We start from the raw sequence: 15,897 nt of genomic DNA on the forward strand, positions 1-15,897 counted from the left end.
TTTCCTTTCCATGAATGAGGAATGTTTTTCTTCTCCTATTTTGTGGGGAGTATCTTCCTGAATCAGTGGAGTTACCAGTTTTATTCATGGTATGTGTTTTATCAGAGTAGATATAAGGAAGAAATTTTTTACGATGAGGGTGGTGAAACCCTGGCACAGGTTGCCGAGAGAGGTGGTAGATGCCCCATCCCTGGAAACATTCAAGGTCAGGTTGGACAGGGCTCTGAGCAACCTGATCTCGTTGAAGATGTCCCTGCCCATGGCAAGGGGTTGGACTAGATGACCTTTAAAGGTCCCTTCCAACCCAAACCATTCTATAATTTTATCCATGGTTTTACGATTCTCCTGTATACTGCTGAGGTTCAGCGTGGCTGCTCAGTGGAGCTGCAATATGAAAAAGAGCGTGTAGACAGCTGAGTTATAACTCATATTCTTTAAACTCCTCAAACCAAACAGTACGGTATTGCTTTCAGCTTTCTGTTACTGAGCTGAGAGAGGTTTATAAATTTGACCAAGATCATTAATGATCACATCGCTATCTTTTGATGACTTTAATGTGAATTTAATGATCTTGGGCTGAATATTTATAGCCTGTGGTAGAGATGAAAACTGAACTTAGAACCCTGTGAGTCAGAACTGTAACAATGAGATCATTTTCCTTTCAGGTCTAAAAGTGTTAAACTCATTCAATTAATAACAACAGAATAACACAGTGAGAGGGAGAAAGAGGTGTTTATTGGCTTGCATTTGAATCTTGGAGGACTATAAAAAATTCCAAGTCGTTTTAACAAATTTGCATACGCCCAGTGATGGGAGTGGGCTGTGGAGAGATACATGAACTCTTATATAGGAGGTAGCATATTTGTTCTGGCAACAGGGAGGATCAGATTTTGGTGATCATGGCCAAGGGCTCGAGCGTCTGATTAGATGTCTGATTAGATTTAACCACCAGAAACACGGGGCTGTTTCTCTTTTGCTTTTCCTACTGTATTGTGAGTCTGCTTCCCTCTTATAGCTGGTAATTCAAAACATAGAGATAATGATGGATGGTAAAGACATCTGAGGGACTTGAGGCTCTTCTCTTCTGCTATCAAACTGGCTCAGGTTCCTGCAGATCCCCCAGCACTGCCCATAGTTACTCTCAGCAGCCAGACAGAAGCTATGGTGCTGTGCTAGGAAAATGCAAAGCATAGCTCGTGTAAAATCTTCACCACCAAAACCAGGCATCTGAAATGCACATCAGCAGTTGTTCCTGGATTTTCACCATCATTTGTACTCTGTAGTAATGGAAGTTGGTGGAGAGTAATGATGCGCCCCAGTATAAATCATCTCTCAGTCCTTTGGGGGGAGATTTTGAGGGGGAGGAATGATGTGGTTTGGACAGGTAAGAGTGTTGTGTTGTGTTTTGTTTTGTTTGAGGTGGTAACCGCACCTTTAACTTAGTCTCAACTCTCTGCTTATACTGACCCAGCTCTGCTGAAACAGAGCGCGCTGTGACCCCCAGGTCCCAGCCAGAGAGCAAACAACCAACCAACTGGTGGTTTGTTGTGTTTACTTTACCTTAGCGTGCCCTGCTGCTGTTACGATGTTTTGAGATCAGCTTGGGCAATTCTTGCTCCTGCGGTGCTGTAGGACTTCATAGTGAACTGTCCCTGCAGTGTGCAGAACAGTCCAGCTGTGGTTACAGCTGTGACAAACTCAGGGTTGTTAGGGTGTCTGTCTTACCTGTGGTGTATGTCGCAGGCCCACCCAGCTCCCCTACCTGTGCTTTCAAAGCGAGATAAGAATTTCCCTATCGTATTTGAAGATGTGAGAATAGGTAGAGTTTTGAGAAAAGTCTTGAAAATGGCTGAGGCTCCACTTCTCGCTTTTGTGGTTATTGCATCGAGCAATTCTGAGTGAATCGCTCTGTGCAGAATGCCTCCAGGCATCAATGGTAAATCCCACAGCCCCTCTTAGCATGTGATTTAGAGAGGGAAGGCCAGAGTGTAATTTGGACTCTCTGTGCATATGCTGAGGTTTATGTAAAGTATGCAGCACTTTTTATGTTGAATTTATTTACATGCACAAATGCACACACAAAAAATGCTGAATATTCCTCTCCGAAGTAACACTTAATGCCATATGCAGCCAGAATTGGAGGACGAGCATAGGAAAAAGAGCAGCTTGAGCTGTTATTACATGAATGTGAAATTCATTACTTATCAATACTTTCCACAGTCTTAGAACAGAGGGGTTTTTAACTCAGATGGAAGCAGGCATAAAATCTGAAGACTGTACATATAAAGCAAAGCAGGGCAGTGGAGATAGTTTAATCTCTGTTATTTCTTTAATTTTATTTTTCTCTCTATTTTAGATTGTGAATGTGTGTAAGCATCCAAAAACTGCTTGAAATGCAAGTCATGAAAACCTCACATTTATATGCCACGCAGGCATTACCCAGGTAGGCAGCTCTAATGTGATTGCCCTGAGGTGGAAGGGCCACCCACAATGTGGAAAGAGTAATTTATCTCTGTACCAGCTCAGTCTTTGCCCTCTCCGCTCAGACTGCCGGCGCGGGTGGCCGTGAGTTCCAGCTGGGGTGCGGGGGGCCGAACAGGGGCACTCGCTCATGGCTGGCTGTGAGCAGCCCTCCTCCTGCCCCCCAACAGGGGCAACCCTGAGCTTGTGTTGGTGTCGCTACGTAGTGTGCGGGGCTGTGGTCTTGTGGCATCTTAGGTGCAGTTTTAGTGTTGGCTTCTGTTGCCAGTTTTAGTCTGGCCTACATTTTAGGTTGGGCTTTGGAATTGGGCTCAAGAACAGCTGTCTTGGTGGGGCCCATGTACCGGGTTTGCGTGGCAAGGTGTCTGTAGCGGGGGGCTATAGGGGTGGCTTCTGTGAGAACCTGCTAGCAACTTTCCCTGTGTCCGATAGAGCCAATGCCAGATGGCTCCAAGCTGGATGTGCCACTGGCTGAGGCTGAGCCTGTCAGTGGTGGTGGTAGCGTCTCTGGGATAACATAGCTAAGGGGGAAAAGCTGTTGTACAACAGCAGCGGGAGGGAGGAGTGAGAATGTGTGAGAGCAACAGCCCTGCAGACACGCAGTTCAGTGAAGAAAGAGGGGAGAAGGTGCTCCAGGTGCCAGAGCAGAGGTTCCCCCTGCAGCCCTTGGTGAGGCAGGCTGTCCCCCTGCAGCCCATGGAGGTTAACAGTGGAGCAGATATCCACCTGCAGCCCGTGGAGGACCCCACACTGGAGCAGGTGGATGCCCAAAGGAGGCTGTGACCCTGTGGGAAGCCCGGGCTGGAGCAGGCTCCTGGCAGGACCTGTGGACCTGCGGAGAGGGGAGCCTATGCTGAAGCAGGTTTTCTGGCAGGACTTGTGACCCCGTGGGGGACCCATGCTGGAGCAGTCTGTTCCTGAAGGACTGCGCCCTGTGGAAGGGACCCACGTTGGAGCAGTTTGTGGACTGTCTGCCATGCGAGGGACCCCATGCTGGAGCAGGGGAAGAGTGTGGGCAGTCCTGCCCCTGTGGCAGAGACAACATGTGATGAACTGACCACAACCCCCATTCCCCGTTCCTCTGTGCTGCTCGGGGGGAGAAGGGAGAGAAATGGGGAGTGAAGTTGAGCGTGGGAAGAAGGGAGGGATGTGGGGAAGGTGTCGTAAGATTTGGGTTTTATTTCTCGTTATCGTCCTCTGATTTTATTGGTCATAAATTAAATTAATTTTCCCCAAGTCGAGTCTGTTTTGCCCGTGACGATAATTGCTGAGTGATCCCGCTGTCCTTATCTCGCCCCACGAGCCTTTCGTTATGTTTTCTCTCCCCTCTCCCGCTGAGGTGGGCAGTGACAGAGTGGCTTTGGTGGGCGCCGGTGTCCAGCCAGGGTCAACCCACCACAGCGTGCAATTCGCATATTCAGGGATGTGGAAACAGAAGGGCAGCTCTCAGTACTGGTGGAAGCCCATTTCTTGTCAGCCATACTTAGTTAAGGACACCTGCTTGTTTCAGGCTTAAATTGGGCTTTAGGGCTAAGAAAAGTAAACATGATTCTCGAAGGCTCAGAGATAAGAGGGCAGGAGCTGGCAGGGGCTTGTGTGTCGTTAATTTTGTGTATGGCCCCTGTGCCCTGGAAGGTTCTGGTTTTAGTTTGGGGTATGGGTTTGTGCTGGGGGAAGGAAAACCGGGGGGCATCCCAGCGGGCTTCACAATGCACAAAACGGCGGTTACAGCCATGGAGCACTGGTACACCCAAGCTGTGGTCTGAAGGGGAGAAGTCTGCAAAAATGTTCATTGCATTACGGTAGCGTCCTTTGACATTTAAACTTTTATTTTATAAAAATTCAGGTTGTCCAACAAACTCTTGTAGATATTGCTAATCAGTGACCCAAACCCAGAACTTTTGTTCTGAAAATATTGGGTCTTTCTAGATTTGTTTTCATACTGAATAGTAAACAAACAGAACACCTTGGGAAGTGAATTGATTCAGATCAGATGGGTGTATTTCATTCTTTTATGTTCCTTGCTACTTGATACACTAACAATACATTAAATAGAAAGTTTCTTCTACGTAGAGAAGAGGGATTCTTCCATTCCTAAAACTGTTGGGACAGAATATATTGCTCTCCTGAAACCCCCTCCTGCCCCTTTTCTTCCCAAAGAGAAAATTCATCAAACCCAGCCTGACTCTATAAGCTGTATTAGCTTTGATCAAAGAATATTTTCTGACAGAAAAAAAATACTCTGTCGGAGTGTTTCTGTGTTAGGTATGTATCTGAGTGTGCGTAGACACATATTAGCTATGTTTTCAAACTCTACGGGGATTAAGAGCTCAAACTCATTGAAATTCAGGAGGAGTGAGACATTTTGCTTCCTTGGAGATACAAGCCCTAGAGATTTAGAACCCCAGGAGGTGCAGCCAGGGGAACAGGCAGCTATTAACTTTGACAAGAGCTCTCCATCAATTTTTCTAGGAAAATACTCTGTAGAAAAAAAGCGTCGTTAGTTCCAGATTGAGGAGGCAGGTGAGAGGACATTTCGGTGCTATTTATATTTCCTTTTGGGCACCACACAGGTACAGTTATGTGATTTTATCAGTGGTTTACTATTACTTTTGACAGTGGTGGCATGGTTAAATCTGTAACAGGGATTACATTTATATCCATCTTCTATATGTGTATACCCTCCCACACAATTTTCAGCGTTGGATCCCCATGTCGTGAAGTTAAATGCACTAAAAATAGATTTGTTTTTCTTGGTTGCCTGCTGCAGGTTGCCCTGAGCTTTACAGGCCACGGCCGCAGTCACACATTGGTTCGATGCAGAGCCTTTGCAAACACTGCTCTACAAGACTAGTCATACGGAGTCACACCAGAGGTCTGATCTTGTAGGAGGTGGTTAGAAAAAGATCAAAATGGCAAAGACCCTTTCTCTGGTTTAACTTCGAGCTTCTGGCAGTTGGTAATTTAGTGCCTTACTGAGCCAGGGTTTGCATCTATGTCATTACATTTGCTAGACACCGATGAACCTAATCTTCATTAGTTTCTATTCTGTTTTGGAGCCTTTTTAGGCTTCTGCTCTCTGTACTGTTCATAGTGGAACTCTGGCAGGTTCCACTATGGATGGTGAGGTTTGTTAATATTGTGCACGAGAGTTTTACTTCCACCGTTCTGGGAGCCGTACGGTTGATGTCTTCTGCAGGCAGAGGTGTCCTCCCAGCAGCGCCGTAGGTCCGGGGGAACCTGAAGGTGCGGAAATGCCCTGGCCGCAGCACAGGACAATCAGAGCACTGTGTCTGCAGCAAAGACTTCTCTCCTGCTGCCTCCTCCATCATTCGTTCAGCCTGCGTTTTCAGCAACTGGTGGGTAAGGTGTGCTGGAAATACGCGGCAGGATCTAACTGCCAGCTCCCTCTGTAGGAAAAATACAGAGAAACTGCCTGGCCTGTCCCTCCCCTGTGCGCGTGATGACAGCGAGCCCGGGAGCGCTGCCCACCTTTAGCTCTGCACCCCGCGAGGAGATGCTGGGAAGGGACCCTCTGTCTGTAGGGTTATGTGTGGGAACGCTCATCTCCTCTCTTCCGAAACCTGAGCAAATAACGATAAAACATACAGATTAATTAGGGAGCCAAAAAATTCTCCACCATTGCCCAGCCTGACGCTGCATCCTGACTCTGCATTTGCTCTGCCAGGGTGACGTGGGACCCAATGGCCGGGGGACGGGCTAGCCCGGCGCTGGCAGTGGCACCCATGCCAGCAGCAGCCTTCTGCGTGCAGCCAGCGCCAAGGGGCTCTGCCAGGGAGAAGGCGTAGCTCCTGTCCCATTTTAAAGCGTTTCAATGGAGAACTCTCTGACTGGTTAATTTCTTAGACATTTATTTCAGGCAGGCTGTTAATTAAAAATCAGAAAACTCCATTAACACATCCTTAAAGGGCAAGTGCTTTGCCTCAGGTCAAGTTTAAACAGCTAAGCCGCTATGTAAACATCTCCTTGGTTGGAGGCTAAGTATTCCTACTGATGAAGTTCCTTTTAAGTAGCCAAAACCTTTGCCTGTGAACAACTTCCAGAGTGGCTGCGGTTTTAACCCTGTAAATTATTGGATGATATATATTTTAAATTAGTGCAAATGCCTTTCATAGGCAGAAAACCAAAACAAACAATGAAAAAAAGTTACTTTGTTACCTTTTTCCATGTGTTGGTGGTTAAACACCGTTTTTAGTAGGTTGGTCAAAAATTACCTGCTGAATATAAAAGATGCTTTCAGAAATTCATGCAGTTTAAGAATTAAATGATCAGGACAGCTCATGAAAAGAACATTTTGACTACTGCATTTTCAGTATGCAATTTATTGTATTTTTTGGCTATCGTAAATGTGATTGTTTCCTTTAAAACAGTAACAATCATGTTTACTATTTGTTGCTAATGTTAGATTTTCTTCCTTTGTATTTTCTAAAGACTACCAAAGCTAAAATAAAGAGAAACCTCTTTTAGCTCTCGAAAACAGAGGACTGTCTTAGAGAATTAAAGATAAAGAGTTCAGAATGAAAACAACGTTCTCCTTTACCTTGTTTCTGACTCGTGTATTTGGACAGCACAAATGCAGTAGTAACAGCAGAACCTATGAGAGTTACACTGATTCCTCCAAATCTTGTCTCAGATATGAGTCCCACAGCTCCCTGCAAAGTAATTGGTCTAATTAGGTGGTAGGAAGAAGCTTCTTTAAATTCCTCAGAAATTAAGACGTGTCATCCGCTTAACATCTTAGCGTCTGTTACTGCCTCTTGCACATTTCTCTTGTACATCAGTCTGAAGGACACTTTCCTGGACCTTTCAGAGAGAAAAAATACCAAAACAACAAGCCCTTGAAACAGAGAAGAAATTGGCCCTTTCTTCAGTGGGATGAAGCATGTAAGGCGTTTCACCCCCTCCTTATTTCTCAGTTTGATGCACGTTTGCCTGGGTGAGTATAAGAATCACTTTGTTAACTAAAAATATAAGAGGATACAAGCATAACCTTAAATCCTGTAGTATTCCTTACTGATGTGGTAATGTTGCCCTGAAATACTTTCCTTGGCAACTGATCCCTGTGCAAATGTCACCCTTTGTGTTTATACGTTTGGAGTTCTGTTTCAAATGGGCTATTTTGAATCTCTAACAGTCAGTCAGTAGAATGACAACTAATTTGTTGTTTCTTGTTTTTTTTTTTTTTTTAACTTTGTTTGCTGTTGTCTGGCAGCAAGTAAGTAACTACTTAATTATGGCTAATTGCTCGTGCAGTAGGCATAATTTTAAGACAGAATGTGCTTAGAATACTGGGTAAGGTACCGAGGCACTGGGAAAGTTTCAGACATGCACGATTAGAGTAGGGGAGAGGTGTAAAGTCATTGCAAGCTGAAAAGGTTAATTTTGCAATGAAGCTGTCTGGAACTGTGTGAGATTTTTTTGAGAGATCCTGCTACTTAATTTGTTTCTGTTGGTTGGATTTCTCCCCCCACCCCCCAATACTCTGTCTATTTGCTGCTGTGTGAATACTGTAACAGTGGCATGTAGAAGTAATTTTATTAAAAATATCTGTACAGATATAGTTCTGAAAGTCCATTGCAGCAACTGGGTATGTTATGCACTGTTAGTATTCCCAAAACAGCTCATGTTTACTGAGAGTCAGGTGACAAAGCCAAATAACTGCCACCTACAAAATGCTTTTCTTTGGCTTCTGTTTTGTTTTAATTGCAGTTCAGGCAAATTATGCCCCCTATTTCTTTGATAATGGAGCTGGAAGCACAAACGGGAACATGGCACTTCTCAGCCTTTCGGAGGACACACCTGTTGGTCAGTATTAAAATGACTATGTTTAAATTGTGAAACTGAAGCTGCTTGCTCTTTTGATTAGCAACGTATATTTTGTTGTAGGTTGTTATATACTGTGGTCTTACATGTTTTTCTGGCGAGCTTTTAATTGGCCTCAATTTAAAATGACATATTTGAATTGTAGCTGTAATTTAAAACATGAATTTTAGCTCCCCTTTTCTTGGTCCACCAATTTATTCACAGCATCAGAGCACAGACCTTTGGGCTCAGAAATAAATTTATGGTGGTGAGGGACTTCTTACCAATTCTGTAAGTGCTTAAGAGAAGAGAGCCTAGTTGCTGGTAATTTTATCAGCCTTGGTAAAAGCAAGCTGTACATTGAAAAGTAACAGAGGCATGATTTTCTTTAAACAGTTATCACATTTTTCATGTTTATGGTACAAATGGTAGAAAACGTTTCTACTTGGAGTGAAAATTGCTTTGTCTAAATAACTGATGGTTTTTGAAAAGGTTTAGTTGTGGTTTATTGAAAATTCAAAAATTGATATATTTTTCAGCTTTCAGCATTCTGTGGCAGGTCTATTTATGCTTCTTATAACTGTAGTTTCATTAAGAAAAATTAAATAAGAACAAAAAGGTGATTCATAATCAATATTTTCCACGGGGGAAGAATAATTTCCTAACATTTAAAAAATTTTACGTAAACTATATTACAGTGATGAACACCACCTTTTCTTCAAACACTGCACTGAGGTTTTTGTTTGTCTGTAGCTTTTACATGCTAAATCAGAGAAGTATTTAGCTATTGCAGATTGAGTACCAGAGCACCAATTTGTTAGCTGCTGTTTTGTTAGCTGTTAGAGAGAAGGCTGCGGGAAGGGCGCACCCAAGCCCCTGCCCTCCCAGGGCTTAGACAGCTGGGGGAGGCATGGGTGAGGCAAGGATCCAGAGGGCACAGCCTCCTCTGGAAGACCGATGCTGCCACCTTTGCCTTCCTAAACATGACCAAGGTCACTCGCTGCTTTGGGAAGCAGCTGCCTGGGGCTTGCTCAAAATCTCCGTTTCTGGCCCAGTGGTGTTAATGCCAGCCAAGATCCACACCAGGCATGCTAGGGGGTGGGGAGAGGGTGATTGGGAAGCAGTGACTTCTCCTTTGCCTGCTGAACCAGAGAAGAGGAGAGGGAGAAGGTGGCATATAGCGTAGAAGTGACGCATCTAGCCAATGAACTTAAAAAGAGCTTGCTTATGATGCAGCAGGGATTTGCTATAAACTCGGTCAAGCTTAAGTGGAAGCCTCAGCTGAAGGCCAACAGTAATGTAGTGGCACTTGCAAAAGCCAGAGGCAGACCAAAGAGCTGCGATTTTTTGCTGTACTTCTGCCCAGATTCACATGGAAACCACACTTGCTCAGCCTTGGCGATCCGGACAGCTCTGCTGATTGCTGGAGTAAGATTAGCCAGTGGAATCGCTTGCCTAATAGTGTAGATAAGTCTTGTAATGCCAGACAGCCGCAAAATGGGACCCTGACTCCATTTGTTTGGGGTGGTGTCTGCCAATGCCACCACTCAAACTGCAGGCAGTGCAACTCACTCGCTTGCCATCAGACTCGTATCCCCCGGTGTGGTGCCAGCTCGCAGGCATTTACAGAGCATCAGCCCCTCCCTGCCACCACGGGGAGCCTCCAGCCACCTGCGCGGGGATGGGGAGCTCAAGATGGCACAGAGCCGCAACACAGTCAAAAAAGTCCTTCCTAGCAGGACTGCAGAGCCAGACGGCCTCTCAGATGACAGCACTCCCTGCAGCAGCAGAGCACAGCAGTAATTTTTCAGCGCGGGGACCCAATGCATCTGATCTGGGGCTGCAGGCAGGCGAAAAAGGAGAGTGTGCACGCTCAACAGCAAAACAGCAGTGTGAGGGATCAGAGCCCGTGTTAGCATTCTTGTAACTAGCCTGAGTAAGAATAGTGGCAAATAAGTGATGGGCTTTTGCATGTGCTTTTGTAACATTAGCAACCAGACTAGGTGCCTAGAGGTCCCTGGGGAGTTTATGCTTTGGTTGAAGCGCTGATAAAGCTCAAGCTGCTCCGTCTTCAGTCCTGCTGGGCTTCATGCCTGCTGGCTTCGCCCAGAATGTGTTTACATGTATTTACATTAGCTGGCTTGTACTTCAAATTTGCAGTATAAATGTGCTTTAAAAGATAAGAGAGAAGCAGCTTCTGGCTTAAAGCTCCAAAGGTGCCACCAAAAGCATTCTTCTGAGGTGAAAGGTTAGGAGACGTGTTGAGTTTAGGCTTCTGCAAAGGGTCTAGAGAATCCCTTAGGAAAGGGAGGTAAGAGCTTACTTTTGAGAAGTCCAAATGTGGTGGCTTTGCCATGCAGCTGCCAGTGCTTCTTTGGGCTAATTCCCAGAACACCTTGACTAAAAGCTGTAAGTACTGCAGGGTCCTCTCTTCTGAAAGCACTTTGGGAAGTTCCCTTAGGATGTGGCTGCTTGGGGTTTGCTCAATGCAAACCGCTGCTGCTATCCATCACCCGTCTCAGCACAGCCCCTCCTCGGGGATGCTTTGGCAAAATGGCACCCGTGCTTCGGTGCCAGGTGTGTGTTCAGCTTTGTGCAGGGCGAGAGGACCGGTGTTTGCGTCAGACCACAGTCAGAGCTTCATGCCAGAGTTCAGTGAGGGCTCACACACTGCCCGTGCTAAACGGCTGCCAGGCTGGCCCTTTTCTGTGGCCCCAGTGACGGGTCTCGCACCACAGAGGAGGCTATTACTCTTCATCCCTCTGCCCCAATCTCTTCCAGAAGAAGGAGAAGGAGTCTGGTCTCTCGTGTCTGTGTGCAGTCCTGAGCAGCCACACTCCAGCAGGCATCTTTCAGTTTGAGCAGGGTGATCAGTGACAAAACAGGGGAATTAGAACTTCCATATGTTTGATTCTGGATGGCTTCACTCAGGCTTAGGTGCTGCAAAATGGGCAGGTTGCCATTAGGTCTTCCCTGTGCTTACATAAAATTCGGAGGCATGCAGGATGCTTTTCTTGGCAGCAGCCAGTGTCTGATCTGAGCAGTGCCATGAACGGTAGCTTTAATAAACCTCCAGGAATTTTACAGTCTGTGGCCCCACTGAGATTACCAACAGTTGGCAAAGTGGCGTGTGTTAGTTATAATCCCAGGCAGGGACATGCAGCATTTTGGAGCACCGAAAGGAGATGATGGATTCTCTGTGTAACTGTGGAAAGAGAAATTGCAGTGCTGCAGCTGCATGAACGCATCAAAGTCAAGAGAATCACATTATCATGCTCATATCATCCTTAACTTGACCTTCTTTTCCCTTGTGCAATTGTGCTTCCTTACAGATAGGTGTGATCCTACCACATTACATACCTTTTGACATAACTTATCATAAAAACTACAAATACTATTTATGTGTGAAAGCTTGAAAGTGTCTGCAGATTCCCAGATCCCATTTATTGCTGCAGAGCATGAGACCCCTCGAGGTAAGAAGGGCCAGAACAGCAGCCCCTTCCAGTGCCAGATTTAAGAAGAATGGGAAAAGTTATGAACCGAAATACAGTTGCAGTTTGTGTGGTTGTTTGGCGGGGCAGGTGGGTGATTAGCTCATTGCTGTGTACATACAAAATGTACGTGTGCTCCTAATCAAGGTCTTAAGGCGTGTGTGGGATGCTATTTCAGGTTGTTTATTTCATCTTACCTCATTAATCCCTCTAAGTCCTCACAGTGGGGACAGAGCGGGGCTGCAAAGCAAGGGATTGAAGCATGCTCGGAAGGCCTAAGTTCATTACTCTCTCAAAGCCCAAGCATCATCGGTGCTCTGGAGATCTGTGCATGCCTCTCATCCTTGCGCTTTTCCTTTCTCTTTTTCCCCATGCCCCCAGGTGTGCATGACCCCCTGTTAAAAGCCAGTTTGCAGTGGCAGTTCTTTGATCAAAGCTACGGCTGCCAGCTACCTACCACTGCCTGACTGACCACTTCAGGTCCCTCCATCCTTCAAGCTTCCCCTGTTGTTCCTACGTTCTCCTGGTCTCATTGCTTCCCATCATTCACAGCTGGCTGTGGAGAGCCCTCTTGTCCCCTCTGATACCCATCGTTTCTTCCCTGTTTCTATCACCTTGATCCAACTGATGCTCCCCAAACTGATGAGAGTCACTGCTAACGGTCCTTCCTTCAGCGCTCAGCGATCCCACCCTGGTGCTCTGCCATCTCTCTCTATGTGTTTCTGGATTTCGTCCGTTGCAGACGTAGCAGCTGAACCCGCAAGGGATTTTTTCTGCCCACAATTTATTTCCAGCCCTCCTTGTCACAAAAAATACCTCAGTGAAAGAATTAACACAATACTTTTTAAAATGACAATTCCTTTCTGACTAGAAAGGACACAGACATGGACTATTTAGCCCAAGCTATGTCTTGAAACCTAGAGACCCACCAAGAACTCACGTTCAGAAGACTGTAGGAAGGCTAAATTTTTTGAAGGCACAAACACATTCAGCTTTTTGCAGAAACTAAAATCTCTCCTCTGGAAAAGCTAGGAACTACCAGAACAAGACTGTTAAACAGAGCCTGCCTTCTGCATCGCTGCAGCAGAGCTAACGCCGCACGGCACGGAGCCCCCTGCCAAGCCGAGCACTGCGCAGAGAGATGCGCCGAGGGCTCGCAGGTGGTACAGCCTCCGCTGCTGCTGTTGTGCTTCTAACCAAAACTGCAGACACAGGCTCTTAGATGGCTTCTCCTTGGAGTTGGTTGCTGTGTGTGCTGCAGGCAGGCGTTGCTGCTGTCCGTGGGGTGGTGTGTTGGGCTCCATGCTGAGCGCTTGCAGACGAACCCCTCTCCCCGCCACGGGGACTTGCAGCTGTGGGGCCAGCTTTGGCTGCAGCTGTAGCAGCCATGGTTTTGGGCTGCGGGTCCTGGCCACGTCTCTGCTTTGCCAACCAGCACGGTGTGCCAGGGTGCAGGAGGGGAGTAGGAGCTGCCTGGCCGTGCTCAGGAAGGAGCAGTAGCTGGTAGTGAATGGGCAAGGAGCCATTTTTGAGGTAGTCTTACTGTATGGTCCATGTTCTCCCTGAGCCTGAGCTCTCCTGTGCTTGCAGCGTAAAACAGCCTTCTGTGGGCTGTGTGTTAACTGTCCATCACCTTTTCTGATGGGGAAGTGGGCTGTTGGCTGAGACAGGTGGAGAGCAGGTTCATAACCCTGGGCGAGATGATAGGGTTTGTGACACTGGGAACAGAGGTGTCCTGTCCTGGGAGCATGGCCATTGATGTCCCTCTCTGCATCTTGTTAACAGATGTCAGCTGTGGTGGCAAAGGACAATGGAGGCACTGAGCATGAGTCCAAAATGTGCTTGGCTTGTTTAACTTGGCAGGGAGGGGATTTGATTGCTGAAGTGTCGCACAGTAGAGAGGGAAAGCGTGTCTTCAGTGAGAGGGCAAAACCAGCCCCGGAGCACATGGACAGAGGCTGGCCATGAATAAATTTAAGTCAGAAATGAAGTAAAATGAAGCAATGGCATCATGGGACAGCCACTCAGCCTGAGTGGCGGGAGCAAAGAGCAAATGACTTTTAAGATGGAATAGGAAAATGGAGTGAAAGCCTGGCGTGGTTCCTGGGAAGCAGCCATAGCAGGGAGCAGCGTTCAGCTCCCTGGGACCTCCCTATCCCCTGCCTGCTGCGCCAGCCCCATGGTACTCGGAGCATCCGGCATTTGCTGGCATTTGCCATATCCCTGGGTAAAGACTCTTCTATTCCCTTATCTTTCTGACAGAGAGAGGCAGTTTACTTGGTACTCACCGATAAGATTTTAGATTTTTTCATTTATTTCCTTTTCAGCAAGTGGAGGCAGCACACTGAGAGGAGATTTTTAATTGGCGTTAACACTGCACTGAGAAGTGTTCCCAGGTTGTTAATGATATGGAGAGTATTGTTCAGTGAAATTGCAATTCAGACAAAATTAGCAATTATAATGATCTAGAAAAGAAATTTTGATGCACAATCCAATTTAAAAGGCACACAAGTTTCCTGTATTATGAAAAATGTTTAAGTACCAGCTTTAGCTAGGAAGCAAACATTCCAGTGTAAAGATCAATGATGTCCTTCATTACTTGCTCAGAAACCTCAGTAGTCTCAGTCTGTACCAGTATCAATCTTCTCGCATTTAGCAGCAAGTAAGTTCCTGTTTTCCTTATAAGAAAATTCCTAGAAAACGTAGGAGAGAAAATTGTGCTGCAGAACCATCGAAGTCTTGAAATTTCCCTCTCCTATGTAGACAGCTGTATCAGGAGGCAGGTGTCCTTTCAGGACACTATTTTATATCATCCTCAGTTTATTCCTCTCCTTGTATTTCTTTTTATGTATACAGTTCAGTTGTCACAGAGAAGTGTCTCATCGTACACTCATTGTCTTTCCCTAATAATTTTGGGGGATCTCAGTTACAGATGTGTTTTTATTTTCTACTCTGTTTTGTTGGAAAAGTCCAAGAAAAACGTGAAACGCGTTTTGTAGTTTTCTGAACATGTTTTGCAACTCTTGACTATTTGTTGGCTGGCTGAGCCAGCTCCTAGCAGGGTCTGTGGTTTGTGCTCCCGTGGGCCCATTGGTTTTTGCAGTGTGAACGTTTTTCTGTACAAAGTTGCCCAAATTTTGCCCTGGTTGTTATCATAAGATAGATTACTCGTAAGTGAGCACAGATCCCACACGGCTTGGCATAATCCCTTGCTATGCAAAGAAAACAGCCATCGTTGCTGATGCCTGGACATTGCATGTGCATTAAGCCCACTGATCTGTTTGCTTCACATTTTGCATGCCAAGGAATAAGCAAATGAGGAGCAGAATGTTGCATTGCAAAACCGAGGAAACATTTGAGAAGCTGACCTTGTCAGTGCTGTGGGCAGAACCACAAGCAAAGCTCTGGAGTTAAGCAGAAGCTTATGGATCTGGTCAGTGGAAAAATGCCACTGCCACTGCAGAGAGGATATGAGAAAAAGGTTATTATTTTTGAGTACAGAACTAAAAATCTCTCAAACTCAGGGCCAGAGTAGCTTAAAACTGGAGTCGTCTGGGTTCCCTTTAGCAGTGGTCTTTCTTAACTTTATGCTAACTTTCTAGCGGGGATCCTTCCGTTATATCTTTGTGTTCCACGCACAGGCAAAACTCACTACTAACCCGTGAGGCTCTTGGCTGCACCATTTCCAGTGCAGGGAACTTTGTTAGATGTAAAGTGTTCTGTTCTGAAACTCTGCAACTTGGATATCTCAGGTAACTTACCCAAGGCACAGCAGATTGGAAGGAAACACCACTGGTGTTTTATATTTCAGGCTCAGTTAACTGATACTTCTAAAGCACTTGAAGTTATTTGGGTGAAGATATTAATGCACAGTCAAATGACAGACATGTAAGTTTAAAAAAATAATACTAATAAACCCTCACCATGTTTTGAAAACGTGGGTGTTACAACTCCCTCAGGAAGTATCACTTTTGATAAACAAAGTCATTTTCATGGAAAAACTGGCACCAACTTCTCAAATGTTTAAAAATAGAAGTAACAATCTCTCTTTCCCCAGCTTGTGAAAGAAATACATTGATGAGTTTAGAGAATTTATTCATTG

General features: G+C 45.8%; 1 protein-coding gene across 1 annotated transcript in view; it reads left to right on the forward strand.

The window, feature by feature from the left end:
- Positions 1-7,377: 7,377 nt before the first annotated feature.
- CDHR1 (cadherin related family member 1) overlaps positions 7,378-15,897 on the forward strand; it is a gene marked incomplete at both ends in the record, with an annotated part of 48,951 nt that continues 40,431 nt past the window's right edge. Inside the window, 2 exons of the mRNA XM_082486480.1 lie at positions 7,378-7,438; positions 8,212-8,307. Of these exons, the coding sequence (XP_082342606.1) occupies positions 7,378-7,438; positions 8,212-8,307 (157 nt within the window). The remainder of the gene's footprint in view (positions 7,439-8,211; positions 8,308-15,897) is intronic.

This window comes from Vanellus vanellus (genome assembly GCF_965231255.1).
Source record: "Vanellus vanellus genome assembly, chromosome: 7".
Taxonomy (NCBI): domain Eukaryota; kingdom Metazoa; phylum Chordata; class Aves; order Charadriiformes; family Charadriidae; genus Vanellus; species Vanellus vanellus.